The sequence below is a fragment of the Dipodomys spectabilis genome, unplaced genomic scaffold, assembly GCF_019054845.1.
Source record: "Dipodomys spectabilis isolate Male_0828 unplaced genomic scaffold, ASM1905484v1 ptg000289l, whole genome shotgun sequence".
NCBI lineage: Eukaryota > Metazoa > Chordata > Mammalia > Rodentia > Heteromyidae > Dipodomys > Dipodomys spectabilis.
Window position 1 is genome coordinate 3,964,342 of NW_024870966.1, and position 16,660 is coordinate 3,981,001.

The window sequence follows — 16,660 nt, forward strand, 5'->3', positions numbered from 1 at the left end:
TTTAAACATCCGGGATTTTTTGCCAGTTCTGGGGCTTAAACTCAGGGCCTGGGTGCTGTCTCTAAGTTCTTTTACCCAAAGTCAGCACTTGAGCCACAGCTCCACCTCAAGCTTTTGAACCACAATCCTCAGATCTCAGCCTCCTAATAGCTAGGATAATAGGTGTGAGCCACTGGTGTTTAGCTGGAATGTGTTCTTAAATACTTAAATTGTCTTAGGCAAAATAGGATTCTTTGGGGGAAATAATTCTGTCAAAATGCTATTTTGATCACAGGCTTTTTTTTTTAAAGTAGCTAAGGTATAAACTACAATGTCCATTTTATATTAGCATTTATTATGCAGAGGATAAATACAGTTGTTCATTTGATTTTCTTCTCACATATGTAGATAGGAAGCTTCTGCCTTTCAGAAGCTGAAGCTGGTAGTGATTCCTTTGCTTTGAAGACCAGAGCTGATAAAAATGGGAGTTACTATGTGATCAATGGGTCAAAGATGTGGATCAGCAATGCTGAACATGCAGGACTCTTCCTGGTTTTTGCAAATGTAGACCCTAGCTTGGTAAGTTTACAGCAAAATTTCTTTCCTCTCATCCTCCTCTTTTCTTCTTTCCATTTCCTGTTTAGGACTTTGTTTTAAATTCTTTGTTTTCCGCAATACTGAAAAATGTGAAACTTGTACTATCATTTTTCACTCTCTTATTTATACTCTTATTTACTGTCCTAAAATAAATATTGTCGACACAATTATCAATCCTATTGTAGACCATATGTTACTTATCTAAGGTTATATAAGAAGCTAGTCTTTGCCAGGTGCTGGTAGCTCAGACCTGTAATCCTGCTACCCAGGAGTCTGAGATCATGGTTCAGAGCTAGCCTAGGCAGAAAAGTCCAAGAGACTCTTATCTCCAAATAGCCAGTAAAATTGCTCTACTGGATGGAGGTGTGCCTCAAGTGGTAGACCACCAGCCATGAACTTTAAAAGGTCAGTTGAGAACATGAGACTCTTGAATTCAAGTCCTGCTACTGGCAAAAATAAAGAAGTTAGTCTTTAGTTTTGTGGAATTTAAATTTTTCTTTATAATAAAGTCTTTAAATATCTGTATAGTACATTTACTTCAAAATACTTTTTCAGTTGAAAAAAGACATACAGCACAATGCTAAACACATTTTTTTGTCTTTTCACTAACATAGATATAATTACTTTGTTACAACTCTAAGATGGGTGCCAGCAGCTTATACCTGTAACCTAGCTCCTCAGAAGGCTGATATCTGAGGATTTTGGTTCAAAGCCAGCCCAGGCAGGAAACATCTATGAGGCTCTTATCTCTAAGTAACCACTAAAAATCTAGAAGTAGTATAACTCAAGTAGTAGAGCACTGTACTAGCCTTGAGCAAAAATGTTCAGGAAGTTAGGCACTGGTGGTTTATCCCTGTAATCCTAGTACTCAGGAGGCTGAGATCTGAGGATTTTGGATCAAAGACAGCCCAAGCAGAAAAAAGTCCCCATGAGACTCTTATTTCCAATTAAATTACTCAAAAACCAGAAGTAGAGCCATGGCTCAAAGTAGCAGAGTGCTAGCCTTGAGCAAGAGAGCTCAGGGATAGTGCCCAGGCCCTGAGTTCAAGCTCCACAACCAAAAAAAAGCTCAGGGACAGCATCTGGTCCTTGAATTCAAGCCCCAGGACCAGCACGCGCACGTGCATGTGCACACAAGCCCTCTAACCTCGGCTCATATAATGCCTTATTATGAAAATAATTTTAATGTCTACTGCAGTTTCTAAAAAAGTAAAAGAAATGGTGAAGTTCTTGATTTGGTGGCTGATCATCTCTAATCTTTCTTGTCCATTTCTTTAGTTTTCATTTTATTTGAACTCTTACAATCAGGACAGTTTAAAAGTGCAAGTAGTGATGGCATTTTCCATCATTTTAGGGCTACAAAGGAATCACTTGCTTCTTAGTAGATGGTGACACTGAAGGTCTTCACGTTGGGAAACCAGAGAAGAAAATGGGCATCAGAGCTTCTTCCACCTGCCCGTTAACCTTCGAAAATGTCAAGGTGAGTACCTTAGGGTAATCAGCAAGGGACCATGGGAAATAAGCTTTGCACAGTAGGGGGGTGTGCAAGAGAGATGCCAGAACGGTGCGAGCAGTGGGCTTGCCCTGAGAGCTCCTCGCCAGTGCTCTGACATTAAGTCCTGGTCCAGGGCCCTTTCCACAGCAGTTCAGGCCCACAGCAATGAGAAGTAATCGCATTGATGTTTGTGCCTCACCTACCTCTGAACCATTTATGCTTGATAAGCTTGGCATTGGTTAAGCAGATGCTTTCCCTCTTGGGCCATGAACTACACACAGCTTCTGAGAAGGGAGTCTGGTATCAGCACATCAAAGGCCACAAGATGGAGTTGTTGCTCAGTGAGAATGGAGTGCAACCTGGCAGTACCCCACAAAACCAGATTTCTCAAACAGGTTGTTGACAGATTGTCCAGTGCTCCTAGCAGACCTGGATCTTTGTGGGCATGTGCAGCGGGGGTGAGGGTGGGGAGGGGTTTAGTCTTTATACCACTGTTGTTTGGGCCTCGCTGCTTCCCCTGCAACTGAACTCCCCCTTCCTATTCTTTGTTTTCTCCATTCTGCCCTGCTCCCTCTCCCAACTGACCCTATGACGAAGCTAAGTCTTTGTTTGTTGTTCCTAGTGTTAACTTTATTCATCTGTCTCCTTCCTTCATTTTTCTCCTCCTCCTTTGGGCCCATGCACATGTGCACACATGCACATACATGTGCACACATGTGCACACGCACACACACACCTCTTGGTTGACAGTTATGAGGATGGTTCATCACAACAGAAGAAATGTTTCTTGCTCTCATTTTTGAAAGGTACTGCATTCTTTTTGGTAGTTCTTAATGTTATCTTTCCCTGTGAGTATATAGGCAGGAACCGGAGGAAGTAGTTCATTGGTATCATTGAACAGATTGTGCTGGGCCCTGGAGGATAACAGGAGTGGACAGCTTGGATTTGGGAAGCAGCATGGAGGGAGACCCAGGCATCAGCGGTGGTCTCTCTGGAATTCAGTGAAGTACTGCACGGCAGTACAGCCGTATCATAACTGGGAGCATGCATTCAGAAGCACAGATACTAGTCACGTCCATTATACACTATACTATATATACTATATAAGTATATATGCTATGTAAGTATATATATAATATATAGTATATATAGCATATATAGTGTATATACTATATACTATAGAGAGTATATATAGTGTACATATAGTATAGTATATATATATAGTATAGCTATACTATATTCTATAGTATACTTAATATATATTGTGAAGATACATATTTACATTTATTTATCCACGCACACGCTCACATATATGTGTATGTACTTGAAGTGATTTTGTCAAATTAAATTAAGAAATAAAAACACACTTGTATCTCTAGGTTCCAGAAGCCAATATACTGGGACAAGTCGGGCATGGCTATAAGTACGCAATAGGAAGTCTTAATGAAGGTAGAATAGGAATTGCTGCTCAGGTAAGTTAAATTCCATAATAGAACCTAATTAAAATAGAAAAAGGAATGCAGTAAGATCAGTGGGTATGTGGAAGCTTGTGAACACAAGATGGCACTCTTCCCTTGCATGAGATGAAAGAATGGGTAGGTTGTGGTCCTTTTCAAATTCCATTTGGTTAATTATTTATTGAGGAGCCAGAAAATGGCTGAATCATAGTTGTTTTGCTTTGAGAGCATTCAAGAATTGAGTACGTGGATCAGAAACTTTTAAACTATATTATAAATTAAGTATGACACTTTTCTTAACTTCAAAATTTAATTCACTCCTTCAGAAAATTTGTGTGTGTGTGTGTGTGTGTGTGTGTGTGTGTGTGTGTGTGTGTGTGTGTAAGTAAATGTGTAAATATGCCAGTACTGGGCACTTGAATTCAGGGCCTAGGTGCTGTCCCTTAGCTTTTTTGCTGAAGGCTGGCACGCTAGCACTTAAGCCACAGCTCTACAGCCCAGAAGTTTTGGGTTTTTTTTTTTTTTTTCAGCTTAGAATAATTATTCTGCATGAGGATCTCTATAGATTTCTAGAGATACAAAAGATCTATTCCTTAGCATTTTTCATGGGAAGTTGAGCAATTTTTTGTGATGTATGAAACAAAGTAGTACCAATTATATTTGTAAAATGGAATCTATTCTGTTTCTTCCCATATTTGTCCTTTACAATGCACACTAAATGGTATTATTTTTTCCTGTATTGACAAATGAGTGAAGTTTTAGGTTCAGTTATACATTATGTCACTTCTATCGAATATATTTTCTTTATTTTTAGTCTGTATCTAAAATTCTAGAATCTATACTTTTAGATATACATTGATAAACATTAGTTATCAAACTAGTTAACTTTTGAATTATTACTGTAGATTTTTCTCTGGCTGTCTTACTTTGTTAGCACACTACCTTTTTTTCTTTTTTATTGTCAAGGTGATGTACAGAGGGGTTTCAGTTACCATTTACTTTTTTGTTGCTGGGAATTGAACCCAGAGCCTCGAATATGCTAAGCACCTGTCCTGCCATTGAGCTACACGCCAAGCCCAACGAATTATTCTTAGATCACAAGTTAATGTAGGTTTCTCACAAAGCAGACAATATGTTACTAAAGAATATTGGCATATGTATGCTTTTTAAAGGTTTTCTGTGATTTAACTTCATCATTTATAACATTAAAACTACAGTACTGGACCTCATTGTTCCCACACATAAATAATATAGATGTTTCTGGCAGTAAAATACATGGCATGGGCTTTAGCCTAATTACTCCAAGTTATCTCATAGCCTAATTAAAAGTTAAGGTCAGACAGTGTCTCAGAGGATGTGTTTTAGAGGAAAAGACACATATAACCGTAAGAACTGAAGTCATCATCCTCCATATTCTGGCTGCAGAGAATTTGATTCTTCAGTGTGGAAAAAGGCAACATTTTACTGAGATGAAAAAAATCTGTTTTGATTGACAGCTGCTCCCAACACTCAGTAGACAGAAGCAGGAGGCTCAAGATCAACCTGGACTTCATAGCAGGCCCAAAGCCAGCCTGGATGTATAGCGAGACCATGTCTCAAAGTATTTTTTTTAATATTTATATCAAAATAGACTATTTTGGATACTTTAAATTTCACTTCTAATGTATAATGACATCATATTATCTCATAGCCAGAAATACAGTGAACCTGCTACCTCACCTAGGTCTAGGGAGGTTGGGGGTGGAGATGTGTTATGCATTTGATTTCTAACATATTCTGCTCTCTGGAGAGTTCAAAATAAACGCTACAAGAAAATGTGAAATACCAGATGCTGGTGTTCATGCCTGTAATCCTAGATAGTCAGGAGGCTGAGATCTGAGGATTGCAGTTCAAAGCCAGTCCAGGCAGAAAAGTCCATGAGACTCTTATCTCCAATAAACTACTCAAAAAAAGCCAGAAGTAGTGTTGTGGCACAAGTGGTAGAGTGCTAGCCTTGAGCACAGAGAGATTCAGGGACAGAGCTCAGGCCCTGAGTTCAAGGCCCAGGACCAACAAAAAAAAGGAAGAGGAAAAAAAAGAAAATGTGAATGAACACTAATGAAATATTGATATGTTCACGGCATTTCCCCCAAAAGCTTTAACTATTGATTTCTTTTCTTTCTCTAAAATCTATGTAGTTTGACATAATTAGATAGTGATTTAATGGCCTCCTAGTGTTGAAGTTTAGAAACCATTTCTAAGCTTGAATCGTTGGATAGACATAGACGTTCGCTAGCAGTGAGGCAGGCCAGCGCAGATTGGCACCACATCCTCCCCTGTTCTTCACGCGAGATAATTAATGTTTCTGCCAGATACTCACTCTTGTTGTCTCAACCCTGGCTGTGCAGTAAATCACCCAAGGCGTTTTCAGTGCTGATATTTAGGCCGTGCACCACTGTCCCCTTCCTTCCCAAGACTGGATTCTGTTCTTAACCCTGGTGTTAGACCCGGACTGTCATTTTTTTCTTAAATCAAGAAACCCAAATGATTCTGATGGGCAGCCAGAAATCCCTCCCTCTTATGTTTTAATGCCCCTTCCCTGAAGCTCTTGCTAGTCAGTCATAGTCAGAACAGGAAAGTAGGAGGTTAAGAGAAGACTTCAGATTTTTGGAGGAAACATGCTTCTAGTCTTTGAGGCTAGTTCTGGGCAAAACTTCTATGGCTTAGCTAGCTTTATGCCTTGAGAATTAGAAACTAAAGGAACAGATTCCTAAACAGTAGCCTGGTTGCATAAACTCATCAAAGCTGGGAGATTTATGTCCATTCTAGAATTAAATACTCATTCAGGTGGAATCACTCCATATTGTCTACCAATTACTAGCAATCTAGCTGTACATCTGCAGTGCATAAGGATGTGTAACTGACACCCAACACATGTTATCTGGTAGATCCTGGTAGCTCCAGGTCTTCCTCACCTCAACTAGTCCTCTGCCTATAAAAGGAAATTTCAAGTTAGATAAGTAAAAGCATACTTGTAACACAATAAGAAATGCTTGTCTTCTGGTTTTTGACAGATGCTGGGGCTGGCCCAAGGATGTTTTGACTACACCATTCCATATATTAAAGAAAGGATACAATTTGGCAAAAGAGTATTTGATTTTCAGGTATATTAATTGATTGAGCTCTTTCTACTGTTCTAAACTTTCCCCCTCTTCCTGTTAACGAAGAGTTGTGTTGAAGAGCCACAGAGGGAATCCCTTGAGAAGATTTTAAGGGGAGAGGGAAGAGGAAGCGGAATAGGTTATGAATGCCTTCCTCTTCTCCCAGGACAGAAGCATAATCGTGGAGACTAGCTGTGGCATATCTGGAAGGTCTGTTTACCCATCTCCTCACTGCTTGATTAGTACAGCAGCAGGTCTTGAGTCAGACTTGGGCTCAAAATCTAGTTCTTCCAGCAAGGCACTTGTGGCTCAGGCCTGAAATCCTAGCTACCCAGGAGGCTGAGATCTAAGAATCTCGGTTCAAAGCCAGCCCGGGCAGGAAAGTCCTTGAGACTCTTATCTCCAATAAACCACCTAAAAACTGGAAGTACTATGGCTCAAGTGGTAGAGTGCTAGCTAGCCTTGAGCTGAAGAGCTGAAGGACAGCACCCAGGCCCAGAGTTCAAGCCCCATGACCAAAAAATAAATAAATAAATAAATCTAGTTCTTCCGCTTACAGACTGAAAACATGCAGCAATTCCTATACCACGCCATGCTCATAAAATAAATTTCAGATATGTCAAGGAACTAATGTAAAGAAGCACAACTTTAACAATCATAGGAAGAAGGAAATAACCTTTATGACATCAGGGAAGAAAGAATTTGATAAATAAGACAAGACACAAAGGATCAGAATTAGTGAATTTGACTAGAAGATATATTTTCCGCAAAAAAAAAAAAAACCTAAGAAGACAAGGAAGAAGATACTTACTCTGTGCCTTTTAAGCTTCTGGGTATTCACAATTTTGCGCATACCATCGATAAGAACAATCTGCAGGATATTTGCAAACAGTGTTATTTTTTTCCAGTTTATCCCTGCTTTTTGTTTAAGAAATTCTATTCCTGGGTTAAGTAATTACCTTAATCAAGATTCCCTATAACCTCTATCCCACAGTATTAAAATTATTATTACTATTATTGTCCGTCGTGGGGCTTGAACTCTGGGCCTGGGCACTATCCCTCAGCTCTTCAGCTCAAGGCGAGTGCTCTACCACTTGAGCCACAGCAACACTTCCGGGTTTTCTGAGTGGTTTATTGGAGGTAAGAGTCTAACGGAGTTTCCTGCCTGGGCTGGCTTTGAACTGTGATCCTCAGATTTCAGCCTCTTGAGTAGCTAGGATCACAGGTGTGAGCCACTGACACCTGGCTTTAAAATTATTTGTTTCCTGCTAGACTCCATAAGTCATTGGGATATAATGTACAGTGCGACACCTCCGTTGCTTAGTAGAGTAGAATGGGTGCACAATAAAGGGCTGTGGATAAGTAAGGAATGGGAGAAAATTCAGACTAAATAGCTCTATATTTCTGATAAGTTGTTTATAACTAAATGTTAATATTCCTGCTCTTGCTAAGTCAGTCTTTTTTTTCCCCATTGATAGACATTTAGTGACAACTATCACTCTAAAATTACAGGGTGGTAGTAATTTTAGGGCAGTTTTTATTGTTCATCTTTAAAAATAGAATAACTGATAACTATTCTTAGATATTTCAGTAGAGCCACATTAATAGAGTTAGTTACATGAAGGAAGAAATCTGGTTCTTCAAGTAATACCCCATTGCTTTTGATGTCTTGATCCCATATGCAAAGTCAGAAATTTCTTAACTCAGTTAAATAAAAAATATAGTCAAGCTGGATATAGTGGCTCAAGGCTGTTCTCCTAACTGCTGGGGAGGTGGAGACCAGAGACTGGGGCATCAAGGTTTCAGACAACCTAGGCATAGAAGGTTGCAAGGTTGAGGTGGCCTTCAACCAATGGCTGGGCATGGTGGCCCGTGTAGACCTGTTACTGCTGCTATGGAGAAAGCAGAATGACCGGGCACAACAGTGCAGCCTTATCATCCCCAGAAACAGGGAAGCACAGTAGGAGCCTCACAAGCCAGGCTGGCCTGGGCATAAAATGAGGCCCAACCTCAAAATTCACTAAGGCAAAACAGGACTAGAGGCATGGTTCAGAATGCCTGCCTAATAAATGTGAGGTCCTGAAAGAGAACCCCAGTACTGCCTCCCTCCAAAAAGAAAGAAAGAAAAGAAAAGAAAAAGGATATAAGCAAACATGTGCTCTGCTGTGATTTTCTTTTTCTTTTTCTTTTTTGTTAGTCGTGGGGCCTGAACTCTGGGCCTGGGCACTGTCCCTCAGCTCTTCAGCTGAAGGCTAGCGCTCTACCACTTGAGCCACAGCGCCACTTCTGGCTTTTTCTGCTTATGTGGTGTTGAGGAATGGAACCCAGGGCCTCATGCATATAAGACAAGCACTCTACCACTGAGCCACCTTCCCAGCCCTCTGCTGTGATTTAACTTAAGCTTAATTTTGATCATAAGGAAAGCTGAAAAGAATTCTTAAATATAACAGTTAAGTTTTTAAACCTAACACAATTTGTTATTTAATTTTTTTTTTCCGGTCTTGGGGCCTGAACTCTGGGCCTGGGCGCTGTCCCTCAGCTCTTCAGCTCAAGGCTAGCTAGCGCTCTACCACTTGAGCCACAGCACCACTTTCGGCTTTTTTATTTTTGCTTATGTGGTGCTGAGGAATCGAACCCAAGGCCTCATGCATGCAAGGCAAGGGCTCTACCACTGAGCCACCTTCCCAGCCCCCTGTTATTTAAATCTTAACAAATGATGAAGGATTCCAAGAAATCTGACATTTTTCTAAGAAGATTCTACAATACCTATAATGTTTCCTTTTGTTTTAGATTGCAGATTTTTAAATGTTTAATAGATATGAATGTGCATTTTTTGTGGTATATCTCAGGTGTCAGTGTTTAGTATCCTCATTGGACTGAGAGATAAAGTGTGTTAGAAATCCTAATTTTAGCCGGGTGCCGGTGGCTCATGCCTGTAATCCTAACTACTCAGGAGGCTAAGATCTGAGGATTGCAGTTCAAAGCCAGCCCGGGCAGGAAAGTCTATGAGACTTTTATCTCCAATAAACCACTTAGAAAACCGGAAATGGTGCTGTGGCTCCAGTGGTAGAGTGCTAGCCTTGGAGCTGAAGAGCTGAGGGACAGTGCACAGGCCCAGAGTTCAAGTCCCATGACCTACCAAAAAAAATCCTAATTCTCTCAACTTGGGCCTGAACTTTACAGGGGCTCCAACATCAGGTGGCACACATGGCTACCCAGCTGGAAGCTGCGAGGCTGCTCACATACAACGCTGCCCGGCTCGTCGAAGCCGGGAAGCCGTTCATAAAAGAAGCTTCTATGGCCAAGTACTTTGCCTCAGAGGTAAGAGGATTAAAAAAAGGAATCCAGCCTTTATTTTTTCACCTTTTCACTTAAGAGTGCTATTTGAACTTTGGTATTCTTCAAGTAAGACAACATGGCCTTCCCACTTTTTACAGGAGAAAAGTGAAGGGTCTGTAGGAAAAAGCTTTAATTGTGTGTGATCAGGATACTCCCATAAGCAGCCAGTTCAGGGAGACGCAGCCTCCTCTGAGCCATGTCTTCAAGGGTGTGGTTTCAGGTTGGACCAAAGTGAATGCTGCATTCATTACAAGAGCAAATAATATGTAAAAACCCCAAGGAAAGAAGGCTAGGCTAAATGGTTTCTGCACATATGTGTGCTATGTCATACTTGAAACTTGGACTAAACGATACACTCAACTCACAGGGCATCTGTTTCCCAGCCTTTGCAGTACGTAGTACGGCTGATATACTCCAGGGCTTTAAGTACTCAGGGATAATCTCTCCAGTCCCTAAACCCGATGGCTTACCTGGACTTCCCTAACTGCTGCCTCCAGCCTGTCTACACAGTGCTCCAGTCAGAAACCCGAGGGTCGGGACACACCACCTGGCTTTGGTCCCCTCACACTGAGTCCACGTACCCCTAAAGACATCTGAATTTACATGTTTCTTTTGTATTCCCCCCCCATCACCTGTTTATTTATGTGACCTACATCCTTCCTGACCGGTGGCTTCTCACAGCGGATGGAATGATACTGGTACTCATTTCCGATCGTGACTATCGCAGGCAAATTACCAAAAACATTTAGTAGACTAAATGTTATTAGTGCCCATTTCTGCAGGCCAGACTCTGGAAGGAGTATCACAGAATCAAATGGGTTTCATGGGGTCAGCAGAGCAGCCTTTGAACGCTCCAGAGCAGCTTCTTAGAGGAGGCTTGGGTCAATCCTTGACTTGTAGACTCTCCATCCATCTTCCCGGCCTGCAATGTGGAAGGCTCAAGTCTCTCTCCAACCCTTACTGCGGTGGTCACCTTGCCTTAGAAGCCAACTCTTCTGCCCCATTCTGTCCCTTGTAAGAACTGCTGCTGTTCCATGACCCTCCTGATCATCTAGGGTAATCTCCTCATCTCAAGGGCCTTAATTCAGTCACAGCTGCACAGTCTCTGCTGCCCTGTAAGGCAGCATATTCAGTTTCTGGGGATTCGTCTGGGACTTCCTTAGGAAAAGACCACAGTGTTTAACCTGCTTACCATTCTCCAAGACCCCTGCCCTCCTTCTCTTCTCTCTACTTACCCTGACATAGGCCCATGGCCATCTGGGGGAGAGGGGAGGGCTTTGGCTCTTTCACCCCCTGAAGCGTTTGTTGAAATGCCCCTAACTCAAGCTTTAAGTCTTAGCCAAGCTGTTTCCTCAAATAGGTCACCATCTAAATCACAATAGCTTTCCTGGCAAGCTCTTCTCTCCTGTGCATTTTATCCATTTCTGTGCTTGTTGGTTTGAAGTCTGTCTCTAAATGACCAAAGGGGTCATATCTGCCCATCCCTCATCAGAGGATGTGCTATAAAAGAACGTCCTCGAGAAATATTTGCTAATAAATGGCAGCCAGTCAGCAGTCTCATATGTGTGACCAACACTCTGGTTTTCTTCAAAAATTCTGTGAGTTGATGGGATTTTTTTTAAGAAAGCAGTGTCGAGAAGGGGATTAAAAGGACAACACCAATTTATAAAATAGCTCCAGTGCTTCCAGTTGCCTGTAACAGTGAATCCATGTTGCTATAACTGTATTTATAATGTGCAAGCACTATGTCCTTAGCCCGGAGTCTGTGACTTGCTCTTGGTAGATTTCAGGGATAACAGCAAGTAAATGCATTGAGTGGATGGGAGGAGTCGGCTACACCAAGAATTACCCTGTGGAAAAGTTCTTTCGAGATTCAAAGATCGGTAAGTCGTTTTTTCTATTTCATTTTATTTGCCAGTGTTTGTCCTGTTCGTTGATTTTATAGATAAAGGCAGTTTTAATCTCATCACTACAAATTGTTTGGCTCTTCTTTTGGCTAGTTTTTTTTTCCTGTCTCTTCCTAGCAGAAAAATAGATTTGTATTTTTAAAAAACATTGAAATTGGCTTTTAATTTTTTTCTATTATCATTATCAAGGTAATGTGTAGAGTTACAGTTCCCTAAGTCAGGAAAAGAGCCCATTTCTTATTGGACAGTGTCACCCCTTCCCTCACCCTCTCCACTTTTTCCTCTCATCCCCACTCCCGAGTTGTATAGTTCATGTTCAACATCGTGTCCAGTGAGTACCATTGCTGCATTTGCAAAGTTGCCTTTTTAAATGTCCCAGCAGTCCTTTTAGTAACAAAATCTCCTATTTTCATTTTCTTAACCAAAATTATGAAGATATTCTCTTAGTGTAGCTTAATTCTATTCTTTGCAGTATTGTCCTACTATCAGAAGCTAAGTGCCTACTCAAGCCCACACAGTCCGGTGCTCCAATACCAGAAAGGAAAATAAGTACTCTAGCTCCAAAAGCTGTCTCAGCCAAGCCTCTGCACTGATAGTTTAAGCAGTCTTCAGCCAGGCAAACCTGACCAGGAGCTAAAAGCAAATGGAAAATTGTGATCACTTTGTCAGATTTACTTTGTCCACTAGTTGCATAGTCTAGACTTGGAATGGTAGTGTTATAAGTAATAGTTTTGTAGCAAATACAATGGTGATATTTATGGAATTCATCTCTTTTGTGTGGGCATGGGTGTGGGTGTTGGTCCTGGGGCTTGAACTCGGGGCCTGAACTCTGTCTGTGAGCTTTCTTTTTCACTCAAAGCTAGTGTTCTACCACTTGGGCAATGGCTCTACTTCTAGCTTTTTGTTGGTTAATTGCAGATAAGAGTCTCATGAACTTTCCTGACCAGGCTGGCTTCGAATTGCAGTCCTCGGATATGAGCCTCCTGAGTAGCTAGGATTACAGGCATGAGCCACCAGCACCTGGCTGGAACTTATCTCTCATACTTAACAATGGGTCTAGTACTAATCCCTCTCTTTGCTCTCTTTTATTTAAGGTACCATATATGAAGGAACTTCCAATATCCAACTGAACACTATTGCAAAGCACATTGATGCAGAATATTGACACCCATAGAGTTGGGCTCCTTCCTGGTTACTGATTCGCCATTGCAGACTACTGTGCCTTCTGAGGGAGTGGGCTTCTACAATACCAGAGGGCCCTGAACCTCAGGCATGTCTTTTGCTTTTTCCTCCTTTCAGTGTGCTTAATTTAAGCACAAGAGATCATTTCTAATACAGGAAAACAAATATGCTCATATTTTCTCTAAAACTTTTAAATTTTGCACAGATTTATATTATCATCCTAAATTTCAGAGAATATGGACTTTCAGCCTTTTGGAAAATGAAGACATCAGAAGTATTACAGAAATGGTTACTTTATATTACCACTAAATCTTGATATTGTATCATCAGTCAGAGAAGCATTGGTTATCCTGGGCAGTTTCTATTTAATACTTTACAGATTCAGTTGTAAGTTGCTAATGAGGTAGAAACTGATAAAGGAACTGATTTGGAAAAATCTTAAACATCTAGTTCTCAATATCAGGAAATGAGCAGCAAATAAGAATATAACTTTATAGGTCATCTAATTGACACATATACAAAATGAAATAACCACCACCAAAAAGAAAACCTGATTTTAACCAAGTAAAGTAGTAGTGCTATCATTGATCTGCATTTTCATGGTTGTTTTGGCAGTCATTTTAAAACCAGTCTTTACCTTAGTTTTCAACTATAAATAATTTGGTTTAATCAGAAAATATTTGAACATTATAGTATTTACCCAATCATGCATTATTTGTAAATAGTACAATATCTGTGTTTTAACTGAATAAATTTTTCCTCAAACTTGGCTATTGGGCATTATTTAATTTAGAGTAATTAACTCAGAAATTGGGTTTTGGTTCAGTGATTCTCAAGGAAAAAAGTAACTAATTCTATAAAAAAGTATATCAGGGCTGGTAAGTTGGCTCATTGGTAGAGTGCTTGCCTTGCATGCATGAGGCCCTGGGTTCGATTCCTCAGCACCACATAAGCAGAAAAAGCCAGAAATGGCACTGTGGCTCAAGTGGTAAAGCGCTAGCCTTGAGCTGAATTGCTGAGGGACAGTGCCCAGGCCCAGAGTTCAGGCCCCACAACTAGACCAAAAAAAAAAAAAGTATATCATCATCTTCAAATGGATGGGGAGGTATATTATATTTGAGAAGGCAAATGGTAGACACAGCCATAGCCTTTGAAGCTCTATCTTGAGTTTGCGTCTGATGGAGAATCTGAAGCCTGTCCTTACTTTAGTTAAATCGAAGGTTGGGCCTGATATGGGGCTCAAAATTTAAAGAAGTGGCCAGATGCTGTGGGGGAGCTGGACTCAACTCATCAAGCCAGTTAATGTTGTTAGAGATTTTCGTTGGATGAGAGAGTGAGTTACTGAATCAGCGCAGAGCTGGGGGCGGGGTGGGGGGGGAGGGAGGGCATTTCTTCATATTAGGAGTGCTCAGTCAGCACAGTCCACTCCAGGTGCCGATACTGGTCCTCTGTTCTCAGACTGGGGAGGCAGAGCATAGTCACCTGACAGCTTCCTGTTTCCTGACAGAGGAGCATGGCTTAGAATGAAAAATGTCCCAGGGCTCATACAGCTGCTGAAAATCACCATTACTGTTAAATGGGGAGCATTTTAGTATTTTAATGAAAAAATGGAGTTTATTAATAAAACCTGACATTTTCAAAGTCATTTTGCCTTGCGCATTCATGTTTATTGAATTGGATTCATTTCTGCAATGCAAATCATAGTTAAATATTCAAAATTGTATAAATACAATTGAGGTAGGAATTACATTAAGACATTAGGTAGAAATAAGGGCAAATTTAGATCTGGAATCCAAAGAGATAAAATTTACTTTACTTACAAATAGGGAAATGATAAAAAAAAAATTCCTCATCCAAACTTGGAGAACAAAAAGCCTAATCTGATCAACAGGGTGGGTGAAATGCTGTAGAGGGGCCTGGACACTTTAACCTCTGTGATTGTGAATGGCAGCTAGTGGAGTCGAAGCAAGTAAACAGAACACCAGCATCTACAGAAGCAAGCGACAGTATGGCAAGTGTCATGCTCAGACTCACAGGAGCAGGGAGCCTGCCCAGACATCTGGACTTTGAATGTATGTTTGGCAGGTATATTCTGTATATGTTCACAAAGGACTGTTAACATTAATGGTTACTGTTTAGGGACAGAAGTTCAAAGACAGCCTGGGCAGAAATGTCTATAACACTCATCTCCAATTAACTACCAACAGAAAGCTAGAAGTGGAGCTGTGGCTCAAATGGTAAAAGGATAGCACCCAGACCCTGAGTTCAAGCCCCAGGACTGGTGCCCGTGCACACGCATGCGCACGCACACACACACACGCGCGCGTGCGCGCACACACACACACACACACACACACACACACATGAATGAATGGTTATTATAGTTACTCTATGCACCTGCCTTGTGTTGGTGAACCATCCTGTTGTCTTACCAAAGCAGATGCCATGGGTTCTCCCTGTAGTTTCTACACTAAAGCTTTCCTTCTCATACTAAAACTTTGGGGTCTATCTTGAAACTATCTTTTTTGGAAGGGGGACACTGGGGTTTGAACTCTCAACCTTGAGCCATGCCCCTAAGCCCTTCAAACTATCTCCAGTTTGAGTCTTGTGGAGAACTGGAAGCCCATCATTACTGCTTGGTAAATTGAGGATTAGACCAACATGGAACTCAAAATGTAAAGAATTAGCCAGACTGATGTGGATGGAACTGGCCTCAGCCAGCAGCCAAGTTAATATCTTTAGAGATTTTAATAAATGCCACAATATAAATCACTTCAAGGTAGTTAAAACGAGGAAGGCCTTAGAGTCTTCCAGCTAACTATCTCATATTAAAGTTGTTTTTTTTTTGGTCCAGTCGTGGGGCCTGAACTCTGGGTCTGGGCGCTGTCCCTCAGCTCTTCAGCTCAAGGCTAGCACTCTACCACTTGAGCCACAGCACCACTTCCGGCTTTTTTCTTTTTTGCTTATGTGGTGCTGAGGACTCGAACCCAGGGCCTCAGGCATGCAAGGCAAGCGCTCTACCACTGAGCCACCTTCCCAGCCTATATTAAAGGATTTGTAACCTAGGTTACTTTCTCAAGATAGTCCATCTGAGGCAAAAATTCTGGATGTATACTTGTTTTATTCTTTTTTTGTCAGTCATGGGGCTTGAACTCTGGGCCTGTGCGCTATCCCTCAGCTCTTCAGCTCAAGGCTAGCACTCTACCACTTGAAGGACAGTGCCACTTCTGGTTGTCTGGTGATTAATTGGAGATAAGAGTCTCACAGACTTTCCAGCCCAAGCTGGCTTTGAACCTCAATCCTCAGATCTCAGCCTCCTAAGTAGCGAGGGTTACAGGCATGAGTCACTGGCACCCAGCCTGACTCTTAATCAGTGTTCTTATTAAATACAGTCCCTGCTCAACAGGGTTTTCATCCTTGTTGTATTTTGTTGATTTATTCCATGTTGACCATTTCAGAAGTGTTAGGACCGATCGATGACTACATAAATTAGTCACTTGCCAAAGGCACTGGCATTTGGCAAACACTCTATGTCACATGTGAAGATCATTGTGTGTGATCATT

At 41.2% G+C, this 16,660-nt stretch overlaps 1 protein-coding gene across 1 annotated transcript in view; it reads left to right on the top strand.

The window, feature by feature from the left end:
• The window catches only part of Acadsb (acyl-CoA dehydrogenase short/branched chain), a 31,443-nt gene extending 17,578 nt beyond the window's left edge, over positions 1-13,865 (top strand). The window contains exons 5-11 of the mRNA XM_042701418.1: positions 388-558; positions 1,931-2,056; positions 3,451-3,543; positions 6,582-6,671; positions 9,852-9,989; positions 11,791-11,890; positions 13,009-13,865. Coding sequence (XP_042557352.1) covers positions 388-558; positions 1,931-2,056; positions 3,451-3,543; positions 6,582-6,671; positions 9,852-9,989; positions 11,791-11,890; positions 13,009-13,079 — 789 coding nt within the window. The 3' untranslated portion in view covers positions 13,080-13,865. The remainder of the gene's footprint in view (positions 1-387; positions 559-1,930; positions 2,057-3,450; positions 3,544-6,581; positions 6,672-9,851; positions 9,990-11,790; positions 11,891-13,008) is intronic.
• The last annotated feature ends 2,795 nt before the right edge of the window (positions 13,866-16,660 follow it).